Below are 27,766 nucleotides of genomic sequence, written 5' to 3'. Positions count from 1 at the left end.
CCCAGTGTTATCGGTAGAAGCTGTAATTTTCTTTGCATAAGAAAAATAAGTCCATGTATGTGACACTCTGTACCTCAAAATAGGAACTCTGGAACCCCCATATTCAATACTGTAACATGATCATAATATGTTTTGTACAATGCATGCCTTGCGAGGTATTATTTTAAAAGTCTTGATCTGTTGAACCTTAATATAATGTTGAACTGTATGTGCTATGGAGTATCATTGTATATGAAGTATTGCTATATGTGTTACTGTGAGGTTGGGAGATGCCCACAGCTGGTCTTTTGAGCAGTGACAAAGGAGCAACTATCACTGGCCAGATAGGCATTGATGGCCAGTCAAGAAGAATCTACTATCCCAGAGACTCCTCAAAGAGGGCACGTACACAATGAGGGTAGCCTAATCCCAACGTCACAACAAAGATTCTTCTAGCAGCTGAAAGAAAGTATAAAAGAGCGACAGTGACATCATCACTTGGCTTCTCTCCTCCCCCATCTCAACACCTGGAAGATCATTTGGAAGACAGAGACTTTGAACCAGTCCCAAGCTGGGAAGGGAATCCAGCCTGTGTATTGAGAACTATGAGCTACCTATAACATCTATTAGGGGGAAAGACTGCTTGATTCCAATCTAGCTTAGTCTGCGGAATTTAGACTGTGAATTTATTTTTATTTCCTTTGTAACCTACTTTGATCTCTATGCCTGCTACTTCTAATCACTTAAAATCTCTCTTTCTTTAGTTAATAAATCTGTTTTATATTTTATTTAAAACTGTGATTTTGGTTGAGGTGCTCAGGAAATCTCGGCTCTAATTACAAAGACTAGTGTATGTCCACTTTCCTTTGAGGAAGCAACAAACTAATTAATGAGCTTGGACTGTCCAAGGAAGTCTTGAACAGTGTAAGGTGGTATATTTCTGGGGTGCAAGGCTTGGGTGTAATTGGTTGGTGCTTCTCTCTATATGATTCATGAGTGACTTAGAAAGCATTCATGCAATTTTGCAGGGTGTGAGTCTCCACGTGCTGATGGCTGAGTGATCACAGCACCTGGAAGGGGTTGGCTGCTTGTCACCAACCTAGCTAGCTTTGAGAGTTAAGGGGGCACAGTGGTCCCACAGTTCCAGATTGTGCTCCAGGGATCCCATCAGAATGTACCATTGCTGTTTCTCCCCTACCAAGTCAACTAGTATCATTTTGGCTGAGTCCAGCCTTATCTTTGCCACCACATTTAATATTAATGGGAAAGAGGGAAAAGAATACATTAGATCAGGGGTCAGCAACCTATGGCACGCGTACCAAAGGTGGCACGTGAGCCAATTTTGCGTGGCACGCAGCTGCTAGCCGCAGTCCTGGCCACCAGCCTCTCTCAGCCCGCTGCCGGCTGAGTGAACAGAACCCCAGACTGACAGGATGCTGAGCAGGACTGGCAGCTGGGACCCCAGACCAGTGTCAGGAGCACTCCCTGGCCCCTCCCTCACTGTGCTCGGGTTCTGTGGCTCCCGAGAGCGTGAGCCGCCGGGGCTCTGAGCCTGCTGCGGGAGGGGCGGCAGCGGCTCATGCTCCCAGGAACTGCAGAGCCTGAGGGTGGCAAGAGGGGAGCCAGCAGGCACATGGGGACCGCCGCCTGCATACATCCACTGCAGGAGCGCCCCCTGGGTGGGGGGCACCGGGCCACAGCCTGGGCAGGCGTGCCCCCGAGCTACTCCCTCACCGCAGTCGGGTTCTGCAGATCCCGGAAGTGTGAGCCACCACTGCCCCTCCTGCAGCTCCCCCTTTCCCGCTGCCTCAGCACTCTGCGGGGGAGAGGCTGTGCATGCAGCAGCCCACGTGAAGCCAACGTCTGACCAGCATGGGCATGGTAAGGGGAGTCCCAGGGAGCAGGCAGGGAGAAGGCAGAGGGTTGGATGGGTCAGGAGTTCTGGGGGTCCTTTCAGGGGGCAGAGAGTGGTTGGATGGAGCGTGGGAGTCCCTGAGGGTCTGTTTGGGGGTGGGGGTGTGGATAGGGGTTGAGGCAGTCAGGGGACAGGTAGGGGTGGGGTTCTGGGGGGCAGTTAGGGGCAGGGATCCCCGGAGGGGGCAGTCAGGGGACAAGAGCAGGGGAGGTTGGGGGTTTTGATGGGTGCAGTCAGGGTGGGAAGTGGGAGGGAGTGGATGGGGGCGGGGCTAGAGCAGGGCTCTCCCCTCTTTTTTGATTGTTGAAATATGGTAACCCTAGGTGAGAGGGAAGCCGGGGGGCACATGAGGGCTGGTGCCCATATACATGCACTGCAGCCTGCAGGAGCCCCCAGGGGGGCGCTGGGCCACAGCCTGGGCAGGAGGGATTGGGGGTGCAGCTTCTCCCCACTAGCAGCAGCGCCGCCTTTGCAGGGCTGCTGCCCCCCTGCACTGTGCTGGCTCCTCCATGGCTGGGGCTCGCTGCTGCCGCAAGCAGAATGCTCTGGCTCTCCGGTGCCTCCTCCCTGCCGAGCTGCTGCAGCAGCCCAAGCCCAGCAAAGCCAGTGAGTGGACTTGGGGTGGGGGCCACCTGGGTGGGGTTGGGAGGGCCCGCAAGGGGGCTGTGCACCCTCCAGGGGAGTTCAGGGTGCGGGGAGGGAGGAACCTGGGCTGGGGAGCAGCCCCTGGGCACAGCTGGCCCCTGGGGTCTATAAAGGCTCATTGAGATTTGTCCCTCAATGAACTGATGTGCAAGGGTGGGTGCAAGGTGGAAGCTTTGCCTAGGGCGCAAAATATCCTTACACCGGTCCTGCCCCGGGGGGTACATGCACCCCAGGTTAAGAACCACTGACTAAACTGATAAGATCTGCATTTTAAATTTAATTTTAAATGAAGCTTCTTGAACATTTTAAAAAACTTGTTTACTTTACATACAACAATAGTTTATAGACTTATAGAGAGAGACCTTCTAAAAACATTAAGATGTATTACTGGCATGCGAAACTTACATTAGAGTGAATAAATGAAGACGGCACACCACATCTGAAAGGTTGCCGATCTCTGCATTAGATCAACCCTCCAATTGAGAAAGAACACATCTGTCATCAACTAAATGTCTGAGCCAGCTCTTGAACAGAAGTGGGCACATGGTGTTGAATCTTGTTGTGAAAGGATCTATGTTCAGAAAATCCCAAAGGTTGAAAATGTCCTAAGTCAGTGAATCCTTTAGTGACCATTTGTGTATCTGAGTAGAATCCCTGCTCAGATGACCGATGATCTCATTGTGAATTCTCACTACCATGTAGGTCAATCGGATAGACTCTAAAATACACCAGACTCGTAGCTACATAGACTTTTTGCAAAGTTGTTATGAACAAGTCCTCCATCTTTGCACACATAAAATATTGCTGACCTATCATTTGTAGCAACTTGCTCTACTGTGTTCTATACTTGTGGGAGAAATTACTTGAGAGCTAAATATATGGCTAAGTGAGAGTCTTGGTGATTCCAGAGACCTCAAATCAATAGACTGCTGAGAGAAATCTCTGCTGTGATAACTGGGTTTTCAAGTTTACCCCAATTGTGAGCTCAAACATAAAAAGTATTTGAAAGTTCGTAAGATGCCACAATAACCTATAACAAATGCTGATGGGAAATAGGTCTAATTAATAATGAATGCTATAAACAGGTGCAAGAGAACCAGACAGAGACTAAAATTAGTCCAAACAAAAAAAAAAGGTTATATTGATATAATTCAAGGACTATAGAGAAATCATGTATGTTAGAAACAGAAGATGGAGAACCAGAAATTAATCAATCAAAATTGGTGTGTTGGCTATTAGAGCTAATTGGTGGACAAAATAATGAGAAGGGACTATTCAGTTCACTTTTTTTTTTCTGGGTGTTCTTAAAGAGAGATTTTGAAATATATATATTATATATATATAATCCTGTGTCCTTGCACAAGCCAGCTCATCATCTCAACTCATCTCATCTTCCCTGACCCCCAAGAAAAAGAAGCAGACCAGACTGAAAGACTTTCTTCCTGAGATGAAAGCCATTAGGTCTTGCTCAAAGAACTTTGTTTTTCACTTGTGAGTCCTGAAAATCATATCAGGACATCCAGTCCTCAATCCATCAGTGGGGATACCTAATTGCTAGCATCATGGAAGCACATAAGATCCTGTTCTGCCCCTCTTCCTTGTATTACCTTCTGCTTCTCTCGCCACTTACTTACTCCTATCCTATATCTTATTCTCTCTGCCTTTCACCAAATCCTGAAATCAGCTGCACTGCATCAGCATAGTGAAATGAGATGACTACAATCGTGCCCTAAGGAGAAAGGACCCAAGCAGATGACATCCTTGAACAGAATGTAAACCAGAGTCCAAACAACAGTTGACCTGCCAGCCAAAGCATCCATTCATAACTGACAAGCCACCCAGTATCAAAAGAAAGAAAAAAAAGCTGTATTTCTCCCACCTTTTCTATTCTCTCTCTCCTCCACCTTATGAGCTCCTATTTGTTAGAAACAGGAAAAGCAAATACTAGGGCTGTCAAGTGATTAAAATAATTAATCACAATTAATCAAAGTTTTAATCACACTGTTAAACAGAGTCTTTTACTGAGCTAGGTGAGTTCCCTTCAGCTGAGTGAGCCCTTGTTTGCAAGGGCAGGTGGATTTTATCTTAGGGACTCCACATGCAGCAGGGGAAGAGGGGCTAGTGCAGGGAGACTGAACTTGCCAGATGCCCATTCTCTATGGGATACGTCCTGGAGCAAAGGGCCAGCTGGGGGCACTGGGACACGGCATGTGGGGGGCTGGTCTCCAGAGCATGGGGAAGGTCTCTGGAGCAAGGGGCCAGCCAGGAGCAATGGGGCACAGGGCTGTGGTCCATGGTTCCCAGAGCAAGGGTCTGGCTGAGGGCAAAGGGGTGGTCAGTTGCCATAGCAAGGAGCCAGCCAGGGGCAATGGGGCATAGTGGGGGGATGGGGTGGTCCCTAGAGCAAGAGGCCAGCCAGAGGCAATGGGACACCGCAGGATCAGGATCCTTACCTCTCTGCTGCAGCCAGGATGGGAGCCACTTCCTCTTCTCTTCCCACCCTCTGGTGGCAGCTTGGGTTACTGCGCCTGACTGCACCCTGTCAGATCACTCCACAGCTGATCCCTTCCCTTCCAGCCCAGAGGTATGTGATTAACACGTTGTAACTATGCCTCGGTGGGTCACAACTGAGAATGCCAAATTCAGGACAAAGTGCTGAGAAATTGAGCAGATACACTCCAAGACTGGTGGCTAATCCCTCATAGGATATACCAAACCAGCAACAAAACTAACCTTCTGTTTCACCACACTGGCTAACAAGAAGTCATGAAAGCAGTTTCCTTAGGCATTCCAGTCCTTATATTACCACCGAAAACACTAGACTTAGAGATGAGTGGTTCTTTAAAACCAGTCTCTTCAAATAAAATGTTCTTCTGATCCCAAAGGACCAGCCACACACCCAGGTAAATATATAGCTTAGATCTTATCCAAAAATCTCGCTGATAAACATTTATTCATAGAAAAAGAAAGAAAGAAAAGGTGAGAGTTAAAATTGGTTAAAGGAATCAAATACATACAGTAATTGCAAAGTTCTTGGTTCAGGCTTGTAGTAGTGATGGAATAAACTGCTGGCTTGATAAGTCTCTGGTTGCTTCCAAATCATTGGAAGGTCCTCTGTCCATTGGTTAGAATGCTCCCATTAGAAGAAGTTCAAAGTCCAGAGGTTTGAGCAGGAAAGAGGCAAAATGGAGGTGTTTCCAGGGCCTTTTATAGCTTCTGCCACATGGAGGGAAACCCACTCTTTCAAACAAAGCTCTCAGCACAGCTAATGGAAAATTACAGGTAAAAGATAGGAGTTTGGAGTCACATGGGCAAGTCACATGTCCATGCATAATTTTGCTTTGTCACAGCAGGAAAGTCCATTATCTCCCAGGGTCCATTATGAGTCAAGTGTCTTTTTGATGGGCCACTCATTTTGAATAGTCCCTCCAAGATGTGCTGGCTAACTACCTTATGGGCATTACCCCAGGAGCAAACATTTGAAATCCAGGTATAGAGCCAATATTCATAACTTCAAATACGAAAACGATACATGCATACAGATAGCATAATCATAACCTGCAAATCATAACATTTTCATAGACATCTTACATGCCTCACTTTGTACAAAATTTGCTGCAAATATATAACAGTGGTTGCAACAATGGTCCTATTCTGTTTTCAGTTAATCACAGAAGTTAACTGTGATTAATTGACAGCCTTAGTAAAGACTTTATACATCAGCAATGAGGATAAAGTTAACCCTTTCCTTTTTGTCAAAAAAGTTTTTCTGAAAATGAGACTTTCAGATTTTACCTCCAAAAGGAGGTAAAGACTTTAAAGGTTTTGATTGTTTGCAATGCAGAATCAGTCAATTTCATTTTCAATATAAATGCTTGTTTTACATTTTTTTCTTTCTTGTGTTTGATCAATAAATTTTCAATTTTAGAGTGTGTTGACGTGTTTGCCAAAAATCAAGTAAACCAAGGTCTCCTTTAAAAAACAAACCTCTTTGTATCACTGTTTTTATGTTGGACAGTGAAAGAGGTTATCAAGTACCACAGTATGTGAACGTTCCTTGACTGTCAGTTCTTAATATTTAGGATCCAAATGTCTCAGATCTGTAGATACAGACTTTCCCTGTTCTGGTTTCCAAGACTGATAAGGATAGCTAGGAGATGGCCAATAAGCTAAAGGCATCCGTGGTGGTGGGAGGAAATCACGAGCCTCAAACCTAGGGCCACAGGCAGCACTCAGGACACAACTACCATCCAGCAACTCACTCAGGTAACTACAGAAGGGTCCATGGGATGGACTAATTCACAGAGGACCCTGCTCCCAAAATTCCCAAATTGTGGGAACCGTTCAACCCCCCCAACTGACTAAAGAGTACTATATGAACCAGGAAATAACAAGAGGAAGTTGCCCTAGCAACTAGACCACTGGTTTTCAAACTGTGGTCTGTGGACTTAAGATTTCCAAACGGGTCTGCACCTCCATTCAACATATTTTAGGGGTCCACAAATTAAAAAAGGTTGAAAACCACTGAACCAGAGGAATCCTTGGCTGTCTGTGACTACAGACCCCTCCTCCTTACCTAACTCCTGAGTCCTACATTCCTGCCTGCTCCTGGTTCCTTTCTTTCCATCCCAGACCTTCATCTACTCCTAGTTCCTGCTGTCCTGCCCTGCTCCAGGCCCCTGCTCCTCTGCCTTACCCCTGATGCTATCTTCAGCTCTGACACCTGGCCTAGCACCCAACTTTGTCTCCAGCTCTGATCTCTGGCTGGGCACCAGACTCTGGCTCTGACCTTCAGCTTAGTACCTGATGCTGTCTGTTTTTGACTTCTTGCAATGACCACTAAGCTGACTGCCCAGGCAATGAGACTCGGGCTTCCACTTTGGCCCTGGGCTGTGGGGCTAGGGCTTCAGCTTCGGCCCTGGACCCCAGCAAGTATAACACCAGCCCTGGGGACTCCATTAAAAGGGGCTCATGATCCACTTTGTGATCACAAGTGGGGAGAAATAGCTCAGGGGTTTGAGCATTTGCCTGCTAAACCCAGGGTTGTGAGTTCAATCCTTGAGGGGGCTATTTAGGGATCTGGGGCAAAAAAAAAAATCTGTCTAGGGCCTGGTCCTGCTTTGAGGAGGGGGTTGGACTAGCAGACCTCCTGAGGTCCCTTCCAACCCTGATATTTTATGATTCTACCCCCTCGCCTACTGAATAGTATGCCTGTTTGAGACTCAAATCAAGGGGGAAAGCCCTGCTTCAAGAGAAAAGGCCAAAATCGTTGTCAGATCAGGCTCTTCTTCAGAATTAAGATCCAACCCCAGGGCCAATAAGACACCACGTGATATAACAGAAGCTGAAACTTGAAGAAGGGATAGTAGCAAGACAGACTTTCCTGGAGAACCAGTTGGAGTCTTAGGTATTGGGTATATGATCTCCAGTACAATATCCCATCTTAGTCTTTTGTCAGGACGAGAAAATTGAGAGGGATGTTCCTCTGTTGGCCTCTTCATTATTTTAGTTAAGGAGACAGTTGGGTCAAAAATTTGTTGTGGATCCACCTAACTTGTGCCATAACTGTAATAGTAGGAACTGGATGAGTTGAAGTACGTGGATCTGAATCAAATCTGTAACATTACTACAATTTGGAGCTCTCTTGTTCTTAGAGCTCAGAACGATACTGTGTTCTCAGTCCAAAGGATTCAATGAATCACTGGAGTAAGACGGCTTCCCTAGTACAATTTAGCCTCTCTTTTTCTCAAAACCAAAGTATTTGGTTTCAGAATGGTATCTGGTGGTTTGGGTCTCTTATCTGGAATCCTCTCCAACATAGGCCTTAGTATGACGGCAACAGATCAGAGGATTTAGCTCAGTAAAGTTGGAACTGGAGCTTGGTGCTAAGGCTGAATGATTTATCACAGTGGTGTTCTTGAATGCAGAAGTATTAAGTGCTGATTCAGGCCTCCTTTCTCTTTCTTCAGATCTGTTAGATACCTGTGATCCAAAAGTTCTAGCAGTCAGAGCCTCCTATAATAGGAGAGTCCGGAATCTATTTTTTCTCTCCTTTATAGCCCCAAGGAGTGAATGTGCTACAAATAGCATAATTAGAAGAAGAATGTTCTTCCCCTAGGCTCTTGAAGCATCTGATAGGGACGGCAGATGCTGGAAAGACTGCAGGGCATGACACACATCTTTTAAAGCATGCTTCTTTGTCTTTGGATTTGCCATCAATGCCAGGACTAAATCCTACTAAATATCCTAAAACAATTATAAAATCTAAATTCACACTAAAATGATGAACTATTAGCTAACTAACTAACCTTAATGAAAGCTGAAATAGTGAGATGCGTATCTAAAAGCTACAATCAAAGAGATCAAGGGAGGTCTACGTCTGTCTGTCTGTTGCAGTCTGAACTGAAGTGGCAGGCAATGCCATGCACCCCTTTTCAAAGCTTGGACTTTGAATGCTAAGGGAAAGGGTAGGAAAGGAACTCGAGCACTCTACAGGCACTGCTACAAGATGGTTCCACCATACAAGCTACATCAATGAACATATCCCAAGAGTATGAAAATGCAGAGGGTACGCAGAGCAGAATACAAGACTTTATCCAGCTAGCTATGATGAATCTAGAAACTTTCAGAACTTCTGAGGCCCTCCAGAGCACAAATAAGGAGTATGAATAGATTAACTCTATGTATGTAAAGAGTAGAGTGCTCGGACTGACCACATCCACAGTATGCCGAATCTCTTATCAGGGACTTAAAAGAAGAGGAAAATCCAGGAAGGGCAATTTTCTGATTGATATGTAGGGAAGACCTGGAACTGAGCATAAAACTATAGAACTATTTTCAAAATTTCTTTATTCTTGCAGAAAAGTCAGAAACAGTTCTTTACAGGAGAGAAGAGCTCTCTCTGCCTCTTGCCTGACAATAATCATCATAATGAGAAGATTTTTTGAAAGAGAAGAGCCTCTGGGAGTAGTGGCAATACAATGGACTAGAAGGGAGGAGGAACAAAAAGAGAAACTAGATTTGGGCTACACAAAGAGTTTACAGAGCAAAATGTTAGTTTCAGGAGGCAGGTTACAACCATAAAAAAAAACAACAACGTGACAACGGAATGGGACCAAAAATGTGCCACTTTAATAACCCTAAAAGTGGAAATTTGTCCCTGCAAGTTGCAGGTAGACAATACAAAATCCAATCCTGCTTGAAGAAACTCTTAAAATCGAGGCATTTGAGATTGTCTTAAGTGAAATTTTTATAACTGAGCAGAATTGAGAAGTTGCCCACAACCTATTAAGAGGCTTTGGAAGTGTCCACAGTTCAGTGCATAATTGACTTTTTGAGTCCATTTCAATCTGTATGTACCTAAAGGATAATGAGGTTATAAGGAACAGCCAGCATGGATTTGTCAAGAACAAATCATGTCCAACCAAACTAATTTCTTTCTTTGACAGAGTTACAAGCCTAGTGGATAGGGGGAAGCAGTAGACATGAAATATCTTGATTTTAGTAAGGCTTTTGAGACAGTCCCAGATGCTAATCTCATAAACAAACTAGGGAAATGTAGTATATATGAATTTACTATATAGGGGGTGCACAATTGGTTGAAAGACCACACTCAACAAGCAGTTATCAATGATTTGTCGTCAAATTGAGAACATCTATCTAGTGGGGTCCAGCTAGGGTGACCAGACAGCAAATGTGAAAAATCGGGACAGGAGCAGGGGGTAATAGGAGCCTATATAAGAAAAAGACCCAAAAATCGGGACTATCCCTATAAGATCAGGACATCTGGTCACCCTAGGTCCAGCAGAGGTCAGGCTTTGGTTTGGTACTATTCAGTATTTTCATTAATGACCTGCATAATGGAGTGGAGAGTATGCTTATAAAGTTTGCAGATGACACAAAGACAGGAGGGGTTACAAACAGCTTAGAGACAGGATCAGAATTCAAAATGAACTGGGCAAATTGGAGAACTGGTCTGAAAATAACAAGATAAAATTCAATAAAGGTAAGTGCAAAGTACTACACTTGGGAAGAAAAAAATCAAATGCACAGTCACAAAATGGGACTGGAAAGGTGGTAGTACTGCTGAAAAAGATGTGGGGGTTATAGTGGAATACAAATTCTCATTAGTTGGTAACAATTAAAACATGTTACTTTGCAACTAAATATAGCTTTTAAACTACATTTGGTGTTTCTTTTTACTAAACAGAAGGACACACTATATCTATACACATTTAAACAATTATAGAGCTTATCTTACATTTATTCACATTTCTTACTTACTAGATGATGATTAATTTTTTTACTTGTGATTTGTGTCAAGCTTTATTTGGAAATTTGAATTCAATTAAAAATGCACAAAAATGGCATTTTACAACATTTTTCATAGTTAACTAAAACTATTTTACATGTGCGGGATATACAAGAAAAAATATTATCAAATCCTGTTTTAAATTTAAAACTAACTGATTTATTAAACAAAATATTATCTGTAGGTAGTTAAATGCACTGAATATTTCTGGTCACCAATGTCCTTCAGGATTTTAGATATAGTAGATCTCATCCTCTTACATCTAGTTTTTAATTCACAGATTGGAAGAGGAAAACACGCTTTTCTACTTTTTTCTTCAGCTGGTTTCTTAACTTTAAATGAACTAGTCACTGAACCGAACTAGGTGAATAAACCCAAATGTTCTCTCTGCACTTACAGAAGAGACTCAAAAACTGGTTCAGCACTTCAATAAACTCAGGTTACAAGCGCTTAGTTAGTAACTTCCACCAATTCAGTTGTTTGACTTTCTTTGAAACTTTAACAGCAAACATGTACTGTTTAATATAAATATTTTAATTTAAATTTAAATGATTTAATTGATTTTTGTAAGTTTAGGCCTTAACATGTTGTTATAATTTCAAAGAGGTTTACTTCAAAAAATAAACCAGTATTTAATTTTTAAAAAATCCAATTATATAAAAAAGTTTTAATTTTTTTTTAAATAAAATAATTTTTATCCACCCCACTGTGTGGCCTCAAACTTGTCATAGCCTCACTGTTTTTCAATTCCTCTATCTGTAGTTACATATCTGCAGTACCTTGTAGAGCCGTTGGGAGGATCACTATATTTATGACATGAGGAAAAAGGTAAATCACTACACAAGTACTTTATACGCAGCTTTCCAAATAGGGATTTCAATTTTGTTTTTTTAATTAGTAGGCTGATTTCTCTTTAGCACAAAATATGGAACATGTTTTGCCTGAATTGACCTGAATTAAGCTTTTAATAATAGTAAAGTCAACAACCATCATTCTACCACACACGTCAAGAGTAATTTTGAGTAATCCAATTGTATCACCCCCAGTTTTATTTACTTTAAAAAAAAATATTGACTTATTCCTGTTTTACTTCAGTTTTCAGGCTGTGAGATAAGAAACAATTACACTCCCGTCACTTTATTCCACTAACATTTCTTCAGTAAACTATTCATGAATACGCCCCCAAATGTGTAACAGTAATCACATAATCTACTGTTTATGTGCAGTAATGAAATGTGAGGTTTTACCAAAATGATTTGTTCCATAACAGGCAGTCCAGAAATTATACTTTGCAGTTACAGAGCCTACCATCTGAGTATTTCAAAATGATTTATAAATATTCAGTATACTATAGAAGACCCTATGAATTAAAGAACTATTATCCCTATTCCACAAATGAAGGAATTGGGACAATTGTGGGCGAAAGTTAGATCTCTAAGCCTAGACTGGAACTTTAATCTCCAGACAAACAGTTCTCAAATATTTTGATAACATGAACTACTTCTTAATAGAAAGAACATTCTTACAAACCCACCCCATTCACAATTATAAGGTCTACCTCCCCTCTCATTGACAATCTCATAGCATCCCTGTGCCAGCTACAGAAATATCTTGTATGGAAAACTAGTATTAGGCATGTATTTTTAGCTGCCTCTGAATGTTGTTTAGTATCTGGAAACAAGGATAGCCATATAGCGGGGTAGGCAACCTATGACAGGCGTGCCGAAGGTGGCACACGAGCTGATTTTTAGTGGCACTCACACTGCCCGGGTCCCAGCCACCAGTCCAGGGGGCTCTGCATTTTAATTTAATTTTAAATGAAGCTTCTTAAACATTTTGAAAACCTTATTTACTTTACAAACAACACTAGTTTAGTTATATATTATAGATTTATAGAAAGAGACCTTCTAAAAATGTTAAAATGTATTACCAGCACACAAAACCTTAAATTAGAGTGAATAAATGAAGACTCAGCACACTACTTCTGAAAGGTTGCCGACCTCTGCCATATAGGATAGTGTTCTATGGTCCACTGTTTGGGAACCCTTGCACTAAACTAAACTCCCTCTTTAATTATAACCCTGTGGGGTGAAAAAAAAACATAAACTAAACAAAAAACCCATGTGTTGCCTTATGGCCCACATTAATAGCAGTTATAGTTACTAAATATACAGTACCTCCTTTACAAAGTAGCCCACTACTCCAAGGAGAACTCCAATCAAACAAAGAATTACAATAACAGGAATGTTTGATTCCTTCAGAATGGTTCTCAACAGAGCTGGAAATAAAAAGAGATTATTATACATAGAAACAATATCACTGTATATAATTTCAAAACATGCATCTCTGCTCAGAAGCAGCCCAGCAGATCTGACCTGAAATTCTCCTGTACCTGCTACTTGATTTTAGGTTTGAAAACAGGCTAATATAAGAGTTGTGGAAATTTACATTTAACAGGGATAAACTCAATGTTCAATCAGTACTTATTTTCATATCCAGTGCACAACTGCATGTATGTTCCTAGTTCAAGGTCTTGGTCTGACTGGTAAGCACTAATCAGAATCAGTATTTCCCTTTGGCTAAAATGTGCAAGGTGAGACAAGCAAAACAAAAAACACTCCCCATATCTGCCAATGAAATTTTCTTCCTTCCCCGTTCTATTTTCTATACCTCGAACGGATTACCTCAATACAACACCAAAATGTTTTATGGACATCTGAAAGTGTTTAACCAAATGGGGTTTTGAATAAACAGCACAACAATCCAACATGTGAATTCACTTTAGGGAAGGTATATAGTGAAGACAAATCCCATAATGGAGACCTGCAGAGGCAATTTCTGAAGAAGTGTTTCAGTTAACTAGGATAGTGTTATTCAGCATTTAATTGTGCAATAAAACCAATTACTTGCTTCTTTTTCCTATTTTCAATATCAAGTCTAGTTGAAAATACACCAATGAAAATATATCAGTAAAAAGTCTAACCAACAAGAACTATATTAGGACCTCCGCAAAAACATTTGCCAAAGTTACATGTAACCAAATTCCAAATAGCCTTGTACTGTAGCATCTGAGTACACCTCTACCCTGCTATAACGTGACCGATATAACATGGTTTGTGTATAGCGCAGTAGCAACGGGGCTCTGGCAGCACTTTCAAGGGTCCGGGGCTCCAGCTGCTGCAGGGAGCCCTGGCCCCTTTAAATCCCGCTGGAGCCCTGCCGCCGCTACCCCAGGGCTGCAGCAGCAGGGCTCCACTGATGATTTAAAGGGCTCAAGCTCCTCGCAGCGGCTGCAGACCAGAGCTCTTTAAATCACCGCTGGAGCCCTGCCGCCGCTACCCCGATATAACAAGGTTTCAGCTATAACATGGTAGGAATTTTTGGCTCCCCACGATCACGTTATAGTGGGGTAGAGGTGTATATTATTATTTAGTTCATGTGCTGTATCCCTAACAGTAGAGGACTAAAAACAAATAGCACAAGATGCATGTTAAGCATTATATGGTACTGCAACAACACAAAAAAGTTCCTCCAGATATCTTCAAAATGAGCATGGTAATATGGGTAAAAGTTTTGTAGGTATCATGGGCACCTAAAACTTTCTTGAGCCTCACTTAAGGAAAAAAACCTAACAGCATCCATCTAAAAATACGGACAAAATGAGAGATCTGGCCAGCTACAATCCACATAGAGTGCTGCTTCATCAATATACATCAGTAAACTTTTGATTTCTATAGTCGTCAGGTTATGAAATACAAAATCACAACAGAACAAGCTAGACTAATGGTAAGAGGACTGATTGTTCCTGTCAAATGGGCACATTTACAGTTCTTCCAGCTGTCACAGACTTAATTATGCATCTTTCATATATCAGAATTTGGAAGGCGTATGTAATATTTGGGGTGGGAAGCACACGTCTGTGAGATTATTTCACATGTGGTATTCATGAATAGTTAACATGCAACTATACACATCCAGGTGTGCCTGTTCAAGAGACAGGGCTTCTCTACACAGAGGTGGTATGATTTCTAAAGCACACTAACTTGTTGCACATTAATTGCTCTGTGTAGTCAACCCTGCTAGTGGAGTTTTTAAAAAAACCAACACATTACTGTGCTGTAGAAAATACACCCCTGTAGGGCACATTACCCCTCCTTGTAGATATGTCTTTAGAGTCAAGTACTTTTGTTCTATTTTCCTGAGCATTTTCATGTGAAAATGTAAACCATTTTCACACTTGAATGTATTGATATTAAGAGCGTAGGTAAATTCCCTGTGGTTTAGCACGCACATCTGGGAAATTACTATACCTTTCCAAACTGTTAACTCATGTTTGTAAGGTATAGTGAAATGTTCTCCGGAAAGTGTCTATCTGATATTCTTAATTGTTGACGTTTGTAATATTTCCATTAACAAAAGTAGACCTGCTCCTGTGTATAATATCTATAACCACCTTCCTAGTACAGTGGCTTTGCCTCTGCAGTAACTGCTGTGCACCCATTATTCTTTTACAGAATAGCAACAGCTTTTGCACCTGCCACAGATCAGGAACACAAAGATTTGAAATAGAGTTGTGTGGAGACAAAAACACCCCTTTTTGGTTGAATCTTGCCTGCTTCTCCAGAAACTCTGTCCTGGATCCAGATATGATGGATATCCATCACAAATCTCTTTTCTGGCTATGGGAGGAGGACTATTTTCTGCCTTGAAATTAAGCTTATTTACATTACACATCTCAAATCCACCTCAGATTTTACAGAATTCTCTCACTCTAAGTGATGTTTATAATTCATATTAAGATACAAATATGAAAATAAAAAAGTTAGCTATGTATATTTGTGCCCAAGTAAATCCTGATAAAAATTAAAAGGTTATTTTAAAACTGGACCTGAACTGTCAATTGTGTCTTCCAGTGTTACTTCTTTGAATCTGTGATTACTTTTAATTTTTACCACTTATTTTTAAAGAAACCAAATAAGGAGAAATAAAAAAAAAATCCTCATTTTAGCTTAAGAGAAAATTAAACTTCAAAGCCAACACAACTAGAAAACGGGGGGTTTTGCCCTTGCTTTATAATGTGACTTTCTGCAAAGGAGGAGACCATTTATTCAAAATCTGGGCTGCTGTTCCTCACTACAGGCAGCTTCATCCTTACAGTTTTTTAAGTTTTGGGTCCCCAACAGGGCACTTCTTATAAGAAGTCCCCTCTCTCAGCCACACTCAATTAGAACTCCAAAATATGCCACTAGACTTCCAGACAGGTATTCTCCTTTGCAGAAAATCAATGAACAAAGTTAAACCAAAATCTCCCTTTATAAGAGGAGCCCACTAGTTTAGATTCTGTGCTATAACTAGTAGCACCCCAGGTAAACCTTGGACAGGCTTACTAGGCACTCCCTGGTTCTGTTATCCTTGGACCATGGTCCCGAGACCCGTCCTCTAAAGAGCCAAGTCTGCTGACATGTTGACATTACTTGCCATTTCACAGTCAAAGTAATAGATTGAATGCTAGGTTTTTGCATGGCAGATCACCTCCACAGAGGCTGATTTTTTCCACCAACGAAGTAGTGATGACTCTAAAGGAATGAGCCCTTATACGCAGAAAATAAAAAGCACCTCAGACCATGCAATCTTCCTTAACTTAAGTAACACCTACACTTCCCTCCCCCCTTCTTTGCAACCTGAAAAGCAAAAAAGGGGAGCCTGATTAGCATAAATCCACCATGTCTGTGAACTTCATGAAGATTCTGAATGCTGACATAAAGCCAAAAGTTAAAATTACTGAAATTGCTCTTGGCCTATAGTTAAGTGGAAGTATTTTAGATACAACATGTATACCTCTACCCTGATATAACATGACCCAATATAACATGAATTCGGATATAACATGGTAAAGCAGCGCTCCGGGGGGGGGGGGGGGCAGCGTATTCCGGAAATCAAAGCAAGTTCAATATAACATGGTTTCACCTATAACGCAGTAAGATTTTTTGGCTCCCGAGGACAGCATTATATTGGGGTAGAGTTGTATGTGCAGGTAGAAGTCTTTTAGCGCTCTAGATGCAAGAAAGTCTCAAGGTTCTACCGCTTCTATAGTCTAAGTTGTATCCATCATGAAACTCCTGTAGATCATAAAAGGAGACACAGCAGATCTCAAACAGACTGAAACCTCATGATCATTCTGGCACCAAAACAGAACAGACTAGTATGTCTAGAATAGGCCATAAAACTTCACTGTTTCTTTCTTCGCTGGCTGATAAGAGACATTAAACTGGATAAATCTGTAAGAACCAGAAATCAGAGAATGGAAGATCTTGAAGTATCCTGATGAGATACCAGAAAGCAGTCAGTCAGGGCCAGTCTCAGGGGTGGGTGACACGGGAGTCTGCCCAGGGTGGTCATGAGGGTGCTGTCTTGAGTGCTGCAAGCTGGCAGGCTTAGGCTGCAGAAGTGGGGGTAAGTGTATGCAAACAGGGCTGCCAACCCGGCAGGAAGATGCAAGCAGCAGGATCAGCCCCTGGGTCCCCCCTCCCACAGACAGGGTGGTCAGAAGTGTATGGCTAAGGGAACCCCCGGGGCTCAGAAACTCCTCCCTCTGCAGTCTTTCCTGTGGGCACTGTGGGGAAAGGGGAGCCCGAGGAGCTTATGGGGGCTGGAGTGATGGAGGGGAATCCAGGGGCAACAGAGGGATCCCACAAGCACCAGGCACACCAAATACAAGTTTGCCCAGAGTGCCATTTTTCCTAAAGCTGGCCCTGCAGTCAGTGGTCTTAGGGATCTGCATCCATTGCTGCTGAAAAAAACCAGACCCTGGCCTTTGCCCATCCCAGAGCAAGGGGTGGGAGAGCAAGTCTTGCTTCGCTGGCATTCAAAACTTTTCTCTGTCAGTTTGGGTCTACTCCTTTATTCTCTTCCATAGTAAGACTTCTGTAACCTTGAAGCAATGATGGGTTAGATCAGCAAACCCTATACCTCAGACAAAAGAAATGGACAGCTAAGAACTTAATTTTCTCTCTTCCTCATATCACTAGGTCTATTGGTCCTGTAAAGGTGGAAAACAGTCAACAGAAAAGCTGCATAAAAAAATAAGGAAAGCCAGAATTCAAGGGGAAAAAGTTTAAAGAAAAGGAAGATACCACAACATGGAGTACCTTTCTATTCAATACCTCATCAGCAGAAGCTTGAAACGTTCAGCTTCTAGTGCTTTGTAAAGGTAAGTAAACTTGCAGATTTAAAATGATGATACAGAGGACTGCACTGACCATGAAGTAGCAGGAGATCAGGGAGAGTGTACCCAAAGTATCCAGAGTACACTCTGTTTCTGAGATCTTTAAAAATATTGTGATGTAGTTCCTAAGCCATTATATGATGGTGCCTCCTTTCTTATGAGCTTTTTTCTTTCTTTATCTGGAATTACACTGGAACCGAGTTCTTCTGTATGGTTTAGTTCTTTTCAACTAAATATGCAGAGCTCATTTTATATCTAATTTGGGCTATTTTCTCTCTTTATAATGATTACACATTAGGCAGAATGATGGACAGATTATGCCCTCTGGAATTCTGAATTACACTTTGGAGTAAATACTGGTATAATGCTACTTTCTCAGGATGATAACTGCACTATTGTTTCTCCACTGACAAGGCTGCTAGCTTGCAACCATGTCTCAGGTAGGTCATAGCAATTAGGAAAACCACTCTAATGAAAAGACTACAATAATTGAAGAGGTTAACATAGCTCAAGCAGAACTGCATTTGGTTCCAGATTCAGGTTCCAGTTAGTGGCTTGATTCCTGCTATTTTTGGAACCTCTTTGTTATGTAAAAATGTATGATCAATTTTTTTTTGCCTGGGGGTTAGAAATGGATGATTGATGAGGGGATGTGACCAGGGAAATAACAAAAGAAAGAAAAGTGGTGCTTGTGGAAGTCAAGTGAGGGACATAAAGGGAAGGAGATGAACAGAATGATGAGGAAGAAGAGTGCAGAGGGTAGCTGAGGTATGAGGAGAGATAACAAAAGGAGCTGAGAAGCCCAATGATATAACTTGTGTGTGAAGTTGGGCAGTGAAGGTCACAGGGAGAGGGCAAAAGGTTAGAGATAAAAGGTGAAACTAGTCAAAGTGAAAAGTTACAGCCTAGATGGTGTCATAATGCAATTAGGTCTAATCCATTTCCAGTAATTAACCACAGACTTCGCTGACACACACGCTGAGAGGGACTGTATCACACAGGCCAAGCAGGTGTTTTTCTATTCCCAGAGGTCTGCAAGGTTCACTTGGGTTGAAAGGAACAAGCCATGCTACTGTCATCCAATATGTGACTATAGCTGCTTACTATCATTTCAATATTAGGAGCCCTTAAGTGTCTTACCTCCCACTGCACAGCTCACAAACACCAGCAGCACAATGAATGGCTGCCTCATCCCTATGATATGGTAGTGTCCACGGAACTTGGTCTCCACCGAGTACCTCCTGCCTAAGGGTCCCTGAGGCAGAGAGGGTGTGACCCAGACAAAGCTGCTGTTTATGGCGCTCATCCTGCCCGAGCCCTGTGCCACTCAATCCACTGGGCTCACAGACAGGGACCCCGCCCAACAGCCATCACCACACCCCCACCCCTGGGGGGGGGAGAGAAGAGGCACCAGGGCACTGGCCTAAGTCCTAGCTGGGCCTTCTCCTCACTGCAAGGATGGATTTCCCCCTTGCCCACTGCAAAGGCCCAGCGCAGGTCCTGGGAGCCCTTCTCGCACCCAGTCCTCAGAAGGAGGTGGTGAGGGGCCGTCCCAGGAGCCGGATCTCTCTACGAGGCAGCGCCCAGGCTCAATCTTTCCTGCTTCCACGGGTCCCTCTCTCGGTTAGTTTCAGGCCCGGCCCGGCCCGGCCCTGCCCGCCCTTTCAGATGCTCAGCGTGGCCATGTTCGCGCTAGGAAGCCCCTGCACCACCATCACTCCCCAGAGGCGCCACCTCCGCCCGCGGTCGGGTCACGGACGTGGCGCGAGACCAAACGCCGCTGCTGCCGTTAGGTTTGAAAGTGCTCCGGCGCGCGCCGCGCTCCGAGACCCAGCTGCGCGCGCGAACCCGTGGAATTAAAACGCGGCTGTCGAAGCAGCACCAGGCCTCAGCCGCGCGGACCCGGCGCCGTTGGGTTTGAAGCGCCTCCAGCACGCAGTGCCAGGTTTTCCGGAGCGGAGCGGGTCAACCTGTAGGACGCAAACAGCGCAAGAGTCTAGTCTGTGGAGAATGTTGTGACGGCAGGACGCGTTGTGACTCCCTCCCAGGCTGAGGGTGGGGGCTTCTGCCCCATGTCCCAGCCCTGTAGCCGCCGCTCTCCCCCTTTAAGGAGAGAGCGGGGCTAGTGAGAGGAGAGGGGGCCAATATTAACTATCCCCATTGTGTCAAAACATTTTGAAAAACTTGTTTTCACTCCCCCTCCCGCGCAACTCACATTTTACTTGTTCCCCATGTTGGTGTCACTAGGCATAAATCTAGGTAACTTGGGAAAATGGAAGACCACAAGTGTTGATAAAGCCCTCCTGCTCAGGCCTTAATGAATCATTATTTCTCCATGTTTAACACTTTGTGTAACCTAGTGTAACCTAATGTGTTAATAGCTGTAAAATGTAATGTCAGCAGTTAGTTTTTTGATTGTAATAGCCAGTTTCCTGCTGTGATACACTGGAGCTAAATTGAAGCAAGTGTCAAGGCTACTCTTAGATACAGCATACATGTCTTTGCAGCAGAAAGGGAAGGGGGGGGGAGACAAAAGATTGAGTGAAAAAAGATACTGCAGCTGGATAGGAAAGGAGGGGGGAGTGAAAAATTAGTTAGCAAGAAAAAGTTTTGTAGTAAACAACTGAGATATAAAAGAAAGAAACTGCTTGTTTTAGGTGTGCAGGATTTGAGATTGCATTCTCCCTTGCACCTTATTTGAGCTCAAATAAACTTGTGTTTTGCTTCTCCACTCCTGGTGTGTTTATTCGAGCCAAGCACACCAGGCCTCAAACCGCTGTTGCTTGCCTCTGGCACTTTGTGCTGGCAACACCCATTGGGAAAAAATGGGGGGGGAGGTAAAAAAAGAGACTATATGCCACTTTTACTTTTTAAACCTAATAAAAAATCCCATTTTTCCAACTGAAAAGAGGGTGAAATGGATTAAAAATGTGTGAGAAAGTGTGTTTTGTTTTACCCCCACACTTCCACTCCCTCCTCCCCTTTTTCTGTTAGAATAAAGGGGGAAACCAAGTGACTTTTTTTTCTTCAGGAAAACAGAGTTTCCACAAAATCTTTGTTTTATTCAAAACCAAGTTTTCAGCTAAAACTTCTAATGAAAAATTTCCACCCAGTTCTACAATCACCATCAAATGGGTGGGTTGGACACTTGGCTCAAGAATAAACAGGCTACAGAACCCTGTTTTGTCCATGAGCCACACCTCCCTCTTAATGATGAGGGAGGCTGCAACCTACTCCCATTTTATAGAGAGCCCCTGCATCCAGCAATGCAAAAAGGCCACCTTAATTGGGTAGCTGAGGATTTCCCTGGTCTTATTGGAAACCCTTGGGTAGTTTAATATGAATGTAAATGCTTCTGCCTGGCCCTGTTGGGAGAGGAGGGGGTATGGTCGGAGCACACTGCAGTCTGGCAATCCCTGGCTCTCCTGAAAACTCTGGAGGACCATTACTGCTCATGCAAGATAGAATAGCCCCAGAGCTTTGGTGGGACTAGATCTGTGCATGAGGTTTTGGGTAAGTTGCCAACACAGCACTTCAGATAGAAAAATATTCTGCAGTGCTGATTTTAGTCAGATACTGAATAAGACCAAGTTGGCTTTTTTCCACTGCTGCTATCTGGAACTGTTGAAAACAAGCTGAAATGTAAAACCTTGTTTTATTCCAAAGGGTAAGGACGCTTCATTTGCTTAAGCACTTTAGACATTTAAAAAGACCAAACGCAAAGTGAAGATTTTATTTTTACTTTGCCACCAAAAAAAAAATTTCCAGGCCACTTTATAGCAGAACTGTTGTCTCTGTTGAATTCATGATGGTCTTGCTTTCAATGAATATTATATTATATTCAATAAGACAACGCAAAACTACTGTAGTGGTGTCTTTTTTACTCTGCATAGGACAGAGCTTTGGTATTGTTGACATTTTTATTCTGCAAAGCTCTGGGAAAAGATCAGGTGCACAGTTGGTATACTGGCCTTCCTCCCCCTTAATCTACTGAAGATACTCAAATATATTATTGCCAGATTTTCAAACAGAAAAAAGGGCAATATGCCACATTATATATCAAAAGTGTCGATGTCGGTTATGATTCTGAAAGCTGTTGAGCACCTCATTTTCCACTGAAAGTTGTAGAAGTTGTTGGTACTCAGCACACACAGGTTCATAGTGTTCAACTGTGGTACTTAAGTAAGCAAAACTCCTCTTGACTACAATGGTGATAGGACAATTATAACTTCAAAGTAATTCTGGATTTGTACAACTTCTGTTGAGTCATGCATGTCAAAATTTCATGGACTCCACCATTTCAATAATCAAAAATTCTGTGAAACTCCATGTTTAAAGGAAATCAGATTAAGCCCAAGGATGACTTTTCTAAAGGGAATGCAAAACACCAACTTTTCCCAAAATCAGTGCTCAAGATGTGAAGTAATCCCCTAAATTTGAACTGTTTGATTTAGTGACATCCCATTTAGATAAGAAATCAACTAAATTACTCCAGGATTGAACTGAGGCTCATATGTCAAAATATCATGCTAATTCCATTTCATATTGCTGCTTTTTTTTTAAGTCTCCAAGGTACTGAATATGCTCTTTAAATTTCATAATTGTATATCTTGTATATATATCTACCTTTTTATGTTGTATATCATTCTAATATACTTAAATACAGAAATGCATTGTACTTGATTTAAATATCAACTTGTATTTTAAAAATCATTTTGTATTACTTTGGGTTTTATGTTTGAATTCAAGATGGTTACTAATGATGCTACAGTTTTACTATGGTTGATTATTCATTTCAAAATAATGGTTTTAAATTACATTTTGATTTATCAACTCTATTTTCAACTTTAAAATAAAATGTTTAAGAAAAAGTATGCAAAATAGACATTAATTCAGAATAACTGAAATAAAGTCTCTTCAAAAATCACAGCATCTGTAGAATAATAGTTTAGTTCTCATCTAAATGCAAAGCTATAATTTAATCATAGGAACCTATTGCATCATGAGTCATGAGCACAGTTTAAGAGTTTTCTAAGCAGCTACAGAAATTTCAATTGAGTTATTATGCTGTTTTCAAATAAACTAATATTGTTTGTAACATAGACAAGAAGTATTAAAAGCAGTCAATCTTCAGATTGTTTAATATTAAAATTCATCAAATAGGAAGTAAATATTACTTTTTCTGATGTACAGAAAGAATATAATAGAGTATGACGAAGCATCTGAGAATATCATGCAAATATATATACAAAGAATTATTCACATGGGTACCCCGGTAAACATAATTCCTCAAAATACTTCAGACTTTTCATGCTTCTGTCAAATCATTGTTTGAATTGAGGTGCTTCAACACTATTTTATTTCTAGAACATAATACAGAGTAATTATTGTTTCTTCTCTCTAGAATGAGTGATGGTAGGAGACTTTACCCATGCAGACCTCCAGCTTAATTTCAGACTGCACCCCTCAACTTTTTCTAGGGAAATATGTAAGAATTACATAGTGACTCAAGATTCTGTTTTGATCGTTTCTCAGGATACATTACTGTGTATTGTAATTTATTTAATCATATTCCTCTCGATCTTTTATTCTGTTACATTAATTTACAACTAATTTTATATAAAAAAGGAGTATCTCTTGTTCCAAATGTCATTTTTTGAAATTATATAACATGGCCTGGTGTAGTGAATAGATGTGTTGTAATAGTATATGTAGTATATAATATACCTAGTACAAATTAGATTCAGATAACAGTTAGAAATTATTAGTTGATATCAGTATAACTTAGACAAGAAAATAGCCCTGTATTTAGTAAAAATCTGTAATATTTAGCTCTATTTGACATTGAGCTGCAGAAGCTAAATGGACAGATGATTCACTCAGATAAAATTGAGCACACTCACCCTGCTTCACTGCATTAGACCAGAAGTACAAAATGTAGAAATAAGAAAACAGTGGCAAAGACTTTGGAAAGACAAAGAAAATTACCTCTTATTACTATCCATTTTCATGTTTTTCCATCCATTTTCTCTTTTCTTGGTTTGTTAAAGAAAAAACAGCCTCTACAGAGGTGAAAAAAATGTAAAATAATCTAGAGGTTTTGTGGGAGACCTATGGAATCAATATTCTATTCAATAAATTACATTAAAAAAAATTATAAGGTCACAAACTGAAGTTCTATATCATCTTCATATCAGATCCGAACAGTGCCAACTCCAACATGTCCAGCATCTCAACTAAAATAGTCAAGATGATCATGAAGCGCAGCTGGATGAAGTTGAATGCTGAAAGCCTGGGATGATGTTATTACGGAAAGTACTTTAAAGAATTTGCCACCTCTATAATGTTATTCTCCATTGAGTGTAAATCCTTATCATTAAGACAGTCCACAGCCTTGTGACCACTTGGGCCTCCTTACTGCTTCTGGATACTGTGACAATTAGGGTCCAGACACCCCAGAGGGAAAACAGGGGCTCTGATGCCCAAATATTAAACAATTAAATCAGCTGATTGTATACAATAATATTGTATTATAAAAGTTTATCAAGCAAGGTCTTCTCTGAAAGCTGGTTACATGCTGGTCACAAATATAATTGTGTGATGCATGTAGGAGTGGTGTATAAAGAGCTATGTATGTATGTTGGTAATATGTTCCTAAAATATGTTGTGGAGAGGGTGATAAACCAGCCTGCCTTAGACAAAGGAATGTAGATGTACCTGTCTGGGTCAAGCTTTGTAAGCCAGAGGACAATGAAAGTACATTAACTTATAAGGTAAACAAAGCTAACAAGCAGGAGCTTGATGAGCCCATCCAAGGACAATTTGCACCCCAGGAAGTCTTCCTGGCTCTTGAGCCAAAGGTAATGGACTTTGGAAAATAAAAAGGGGTGCAGAAAGACAGTCTAGTTATCCATCACTTAAGGGGCATATTGAACAGCATTCTGTCAGCCTGTGAAAGCTGGGTCCTCTTGGCCTGAAGGGGGAAAAAAGTGCTGATAACTTGCTGTGAGAAACAATGAGAAACTATTTTAGACAAAGGTATACCTTGCTAGGATTAAGTTTTAGTCACTAGAAATAATGTTTTGTTTGTAACCATACCAGTATCTTTTTCTCTTGCTTAGTACCACTTAAATCTCTGTTCTTTATTAATAAACTTAGTTTTGTAATAAAACTAAAAATATCTCACTGCTTGCTATTACAGCAAAGTGTGAGTTTTCAGCTAACCTAACAGGCTGGTGTATGCCCTATCTCTTTGGAGGTGGCAAACTTCTTAATTTCTGCGAGAAGAACAGGACACCGCATACGGACGTCTCTGGAGGAACTTGGGAGCTGAGGTTCACTGTCAATTACCTGCAAGGTAAGATTCAGATTGGCAGAGTCTCAAAGAGTTTGCTGATGAAACAGACAGATTAGTGTGGCAGGGAGTTGACACAGTCTAATCTCTAGGAAAGCTCTCACTTGCTGAGGCAGAAATATCAGAGTTGGTTACAGTTTTGGGTGCCCTGAACAGAACATCACAGATAATCAAATAGTCATGGCTACTAAGTACAGCATTTTCCATCTTTCTGACAAGAAGCCTGTGCTGCCTACTTGCAGATTTAGTAACTCATTCATTTGTGATCTCCAGGCTTGATAACTGTAATTCTCTGTGCCTAGTTGTTAAACCACCAACCTAATAAAAAAGTAACTACAGTTGTTTCAGAACACAGCAGCCTAGCTGCTAGGCTGCTTAGCAACACAGGTTGCAGAGAGTACATCACCTCAGTACTTCAGTGCTGTCCGCACTGGCTGCCTGATGGATACTGTGATGGATTCAAGGTTTTGGCCCTATATGGAATTGACCCAAATTACCCGAAGGGCTGCTTCACAGTATGAGACCATGACTTTCCACAACTATGTTCTACTACAAATTTAATCCATGTGTGCAGTAGACAGAACTTTCTTGGCCACTGGCCCACTAATCTAGCATTCACTCCTAGAAGATTACAGGATAATCATAAACCAAAGTATCCTCAAGGCAAAATGAAAAATGTGCTGCTTTGGACAAATTTTTCCATAATAGTATCACATTAAAAATAACTAGTCTCTCTCTATTTGACTGGACAAAAGAGGGAGAGAGATAAATATCTTTATGTATACACTGTAATTTTGGGAGGTGTTCAGATATGATGATGGGGATCCATACACATAGGTACATAGGTAAATATTTTCAAGTCTAGAGATGCCAAAGTTAACATTGCGTATACAATCTTAACCCTTGTGTATGTGCCTTATGACAGTCATTCATTATATGCAGGGCCGCCTGGGGGGAGCATGTGGGGCAATTGGCCCCGGGGCCCCATAGGGGCCCAGCAAGCCGCTCCGGGTTTTTGGTGGCACTTGGGCAGCGGGCACCACCAGGTGAGTACAAGTGCCGCAAGTGGTGGAAAAAAAAAAAGCCACGATCGGCAGCACTTAGGCTGTTCTACTGCCACCGCTTCATTCTTCGATGACAATTCGGCAGCGGGCCCTTCCCTCCAAGGGGGACCCACTGCCGAAGATTCGGCCCTGCCCCAGGCCCCCTGAATTCCCTGGGCAGCCCTGATTATATGATCACATACTACTTATCTAGAGTACCTATAACTCATTCTGTGTGAGGATGGACAGTGCTTTATGAATGAGGTAGCTTTTAATATCTGTTTTTAATCTTCATTGTTCAGTTGTGAACCCATGCCAAATACATTGGACACTATGCAAGTCTCAAACAGAATGAGGTAGGGTACCTCCTTCCTGACTCAGTCATTGCATACCAGTCAAATTCTACTGTGAAGGAGGCACTACACCTCCAGAAACTTACCTCATTTACTACAGAATCTTGCGATATAGAGGTAAGATTCTGAAAATGCAGGAGGCAGCAGTCAATAAGCATACATGAAGTTGGGCATCTCTTCCATGATTAAATAATATACAGCAGAAACTTTTGCCACTAGCCTTACATTAAGTAGTATGAAACAAAGAGCAGAGAGCCTGAAAGCTAATGCCTTGAGATCTCAAAATTAAATCTCCAAAGAAACAGATAGAATTGATAACTTGTTTTACTAAAGCCCTATGTCTGAAGACTCTTCCCCCTTGCCTATTTCATATTATTATAATTTTTATCTTATTTATTATTTGTATGATGTCAACAAGGTGCTTGGAGGTTTATAAGCATGTACAAAGGCAAGTTTCCTGCCCCCAAAAATTTATGATCCATACTGACAACATACAGACACAGAAGGAGAGAACTGGAGTTGACAAAAAAAGAGTGATTGGCTGGTGAAGTTTTAGTAGACAGCACAGGACTCAGACAGCCAAAGGCCCAGAAACAATTATCTCCTCCTCCCTTCACATCCCAAACTCACCACTGCATTACTTAGTCTTCTCAACCATTGAAATGATAGAGCTGTCACAGCTGGGTTCTCAAGGAACCACCAGAACAAAGCACTAGATCCAGAAGGCTTTACAGAACATGTTAACGCTCCACATCAGGCCCCCAATCAGATGAGAGAATAACTTCAATCCCACGTCCACGTACATAGGAACTATACCCGCTCTGTCAGTGATCCAGCTGTCAAGACTAGGTAAGGGGAAAGGTCTGCCTGAGGGATAGTGCTCAACCCCTTTTGTTCTCCTGCCATTCGGTAACTTTAAAATCCAGAAAATCCTCCGCCAC

General features: G+C 41.8%; 1 protein-coding gene across 1 annotated transcript in view; it reads right to left on the bottom strand.

Annotated features, from left to right (window-relative positions):
- Positions 1-19,381, bottom strand: part of LOC116837279 (solute carrier family 9 member C1-like) — a 330,899-nt gene extending 311,518 nt beyond the window's left edge. The window contains exons 1-2 of the mRNA XM_032801556.2: positions 19,216-19,381; positions 13,023-13,128 (exon numbers count right to left, since the gene is read on the bottom strand). Coding sequence (XP_032657447.2) covers positions 13,023-13,128; positions 19,216-19,381 — 272 coding nt within the window. The remainder of the gene's footprint in view (positions 1-13,022; positions 13,129-19,215) is intronic.
- Between the last annotated feature and the right edge of the window lie 8,385 nt (positions 19,382-27,766).

The sequence above is a fragment of the Chelonoidis abingdonii genome, chromosome 4 (genome assembly GCF_003597395.2).
Source record: "Chelonoidis abingdonii isolate Lonesome George chromosome 4, CheloAbing_2.0, whole genome shotgun sequence".
Classification (NCBI taxonomy): Eukaryota; Metazoa; Chordata; order Testudines; family Testudinidae; genus Chelonoidis; species Chelonoidis abingdonii.
Note: the sequence above shows the minus strand (reverse complement) of the source record. Positions and strands in the feature narration are given on the sequence as shown.